The sequence below is a fragment of the Pygoscelis adeliae genome, unplaced genomic scaffold (assembly GCF_000699105.1).
Source record: "Pygoscelis adeliae isolate BGI_AS28 unplaced genomic scaffold, ASM69910v1 Scaffold365, whole genome shotgun sequence".
NCBI classification, from domain to species: domain Eukaryota; kingdom Metazoa; phylum Chordata; class Aves; order Sphenisciformes; family Spheniscidae; genus Pygoscelis; species Pygoscelis adeliae.
The window spans coordinates 303,655-306,541 of NW_008824783.1; the positions used below are offsets into that span (position 1 = coordinate 303,655).

The window sequence follows — 2,887 nt, forward strand, 5'->3', positions numbered from 1 at the left end:
CACCTCTCTTTTTTTTTTCAGGAAAAATAATTAGCCCTGCCCAAACCTTCCTGCTATTGAGAAGAAGTATTTCAAGGCAGGGGTGTAGATGTAAACTTATTTTTCATTATTTTTCTTGGAATCAGAACAATTTGCTAGGCTCACCTCCCCAGCGAGCTAAACCCAAACCCCCCACACAGCGCAGGGCTGGCAGCTGGGTTCACTCCAGGTGCTAAATCAGATGTGGGCACGGCCTTGTTGTGCAGTTCTCCAAACAAAGGTCTCCCTTGTTGCCATTCTCCCTTTGAACAGGTGGGAACTGCCTGGGGGGTGACCAGTTGTGGAGGACCACAAGAATAAGAGAAAGAGTTAATTTGGAGGGACCTCCAGAGGTTTCTACTCCAGTCTCCCTCCCAGAGCAGGGCAGATGTCAAAGCCGTATCAAGGTACTTGAGGCTTTGTGAAGTTCAACACTGAATGTCCCCAGGAGTGGAGATCCCTCTCCACCACTGCAAGACCTGTCCCACAGCTCCACCATTCATGCAGTTACAGAATCATTTGCGTTGGAAGGGACCTCCTTAGATCAGCCTGTCCAGCCCACCTGCTCAAGCAAGGCCAGCTAGAGCAGGTTGCCCAGGGCTGTATTCCTCCATTGGGCTGTGGAGAGGAGACCCTGAGAAGAAGCTCCAAGCATGATGCTCTCTGCTCAGTTTTGTGGTCCTTTCGCAGGATGGCCTTTTGCACGTGGCTCATTTCCATCCTGTTGTTCTCCATGCCCATCCTGCTCTACGGTGGCTACATGCTCCTGCTCACTGCCACGTTGATGCTCTTCTCACTGCTCTTCTTCTTCACTGCGAGGAACACCCCAAAGTGCCCCATCCAGTTTGGCCCAGCTTCCTTGAAAACAGAGTATGGTGGATCCTTTTGGCTGACATTAGCAACAGGTGAGTGCTCAGCTTGCTCCTGGGGCTTTTGTTCTCCATCCCTGCAGCGACGATGCTCAGTGATGCCCCAACAGTGCCTCATCCCTTCTGTCTCCATGGCTGGTCACAGAAAATGATTTTTTTTTTTGAAACGGCATACAAGAATTTAGGATAGCATCATCGAGACTGGGGGGAAAAGAGCTGAGCAGCCAGGAGATCTGAATGGCCAAAGTTATCTGCACGGAGGTGTGCCCAGAGGAGTGCCATGAAAGTCATGAATCACAGAGTCAGGGAAAGGCCTGGCTTGGAAGGACCCTCGGGGGTCTCCCTCCCAGCCCTTGCCCAGAGCAGAGCTAACCTCAAAGCCACATCAGCCTTGTTCAGTCTGGTGGTGGATGTCCCCATGGCTAGAGATCCCCTCTGCCTTTCAGGACCTGCCCCACAGCTGTCTCACTCATGGGCAGCATTTATTTCCTTTTATCAGACCGGAATTTCCTATAACTGTGCACCTCTGAGAAGAGACTGGCTCTTTTTCAGTAGCAGAAGATGGCAATTAAGTCCCCCTGAAGACTCCTCTTTTTCAGGCTAAACAAGCCCAGCTCCTCCAGCCTTTCCCCGTATATGGTGGGCTCCAGCCCCAGCTCTCTTGGCCATCTGCCCCAGTTCATTGACTTGTCTTTTGTACCGGGGAGCCCAAACTGATGGCAGAGTCCAGATGTGGAGAGGGAAATAACACCTTACCTTGACCTCCCAGGTGATGCCACGTGCCGTTGGTCTCCAACCCCAGATCTGGGTCTGGATAGGGCTGGGACACAGCGGGGAGGAGGTGCTAAAATGTCTCCCCATGCTGTGCATCGCAGGGCTGCTGTGCCTGCTGCTGGGGCTGGGCGTCATCATCCTGAACTCTGTGCAGCCGGAAAAACTGAAGCTTGTCTTTAACCTGGACGAGGGAAAGGGAGAAGAGAAGGTGCAGGATAAGTCCTACCCGCCAGCCGAGCCCAGCTCCTCTATGCAGGATGTGCTGATGGTCCCCGTGGGTGAGCTTTGTGAGGTGACAGCTACCCAGCTGTAAGGCACTGGGGGGAGGCAGGGCAAAGCCCAAGGACACCCCTCCTGAATTCACGCTCCGGTCCAACCCCACCAGGAGCCCAGGTAGGGGCTCTCTCTTCCTAGAGACACGGCAAGAGGTGGGTGACAAGAATATCCAAGTCTAGAAAGATGTCTCAAACATGACTGCCCCCATTTTTTTTGCTGTTGTACTCACCAGCAGCTGGAAGAGCTTTTGGGGTGAGGAGAACCCATGCCCCATACTGGGCTGTCCAGTTACAGGCACTGGGCTACTGCCCTTCCCCTTAGTCCATCTCCAACACACCCAAAGAGTCCTCCCTAAGATGCAGAGACTAAACCAGAACAAACTGGAGAGAAACCAAATAAATGCAGAAGCATGGATATGAACCAAAGGAGAAGTAGAGCCCCCCCAAGGGCACCCCAACCCTGAAGGCATCCGAGAAATCCCCTCTGCCCAGGGATGCTCTTCCCATCAGCAGTCAGGAAGAGCAAGCAGACCTGTCATCACCAGGGTGCCCTGTATCCACCACTTCCTCTTGGTCAGGGGTGAAGAGCAGGTTGGCAAGGAGGCCCACGACTGCTGGAGGTACCAGACCTTGGAGACATCCTGAATTTCAGACCCATCCTGGCACGCCACAGCTCGGGTTCGATGTGGGTCTGAGATGCACCGGGCTGTACATTGGGCTGGAAACATCACAGTCAGGGAGCTGGTTGGTTGGCCCCTGCTTCTTGCAGTGCTTATAAACACCCCAAACCACGGCCACCAGCCTGTGAGTTATCGGTGCTCTCGCAGCCCTCTGAAAGGAAGACAAAACCTTTCGGTGGGAGGGAAGCAGAGGAGGAGATGGGAATGGAGGTGCTGTAATGAATTAGCAAGAGGTGAGCGTCACACCCAGTCTGGGAGGCTTGGTTTCCTC

General features: G+C 53.5%; 1 protein-coding gene across 1 annotated transcript in view; it reads left to right on the forward strand.

Moving 5' to 3' along the window:
• The window catches only part of DUOXA1 (dual oxidase maturation factor 1), a 4,774-nt gene extending 2,800 nt beyond the window's left edge, over positions 1 to 1,974 (forward strand). Inside the window, exons 5-6 of the mRNA XM_009323850.1 lie at positions 709 to 923; positions 1,763 to 1,974. Coding sequence (XP_009322125.1) covers positions 709 to 923; positions 1,763 to 1,974 — 427 coding nt within the window. The remainder of the gene's footprint in view (positions 1 to 708; positions 924 to 1,762) is intronic.
• Positions 1,975 to 2,887: the final 913 nt, after the last annotated feature.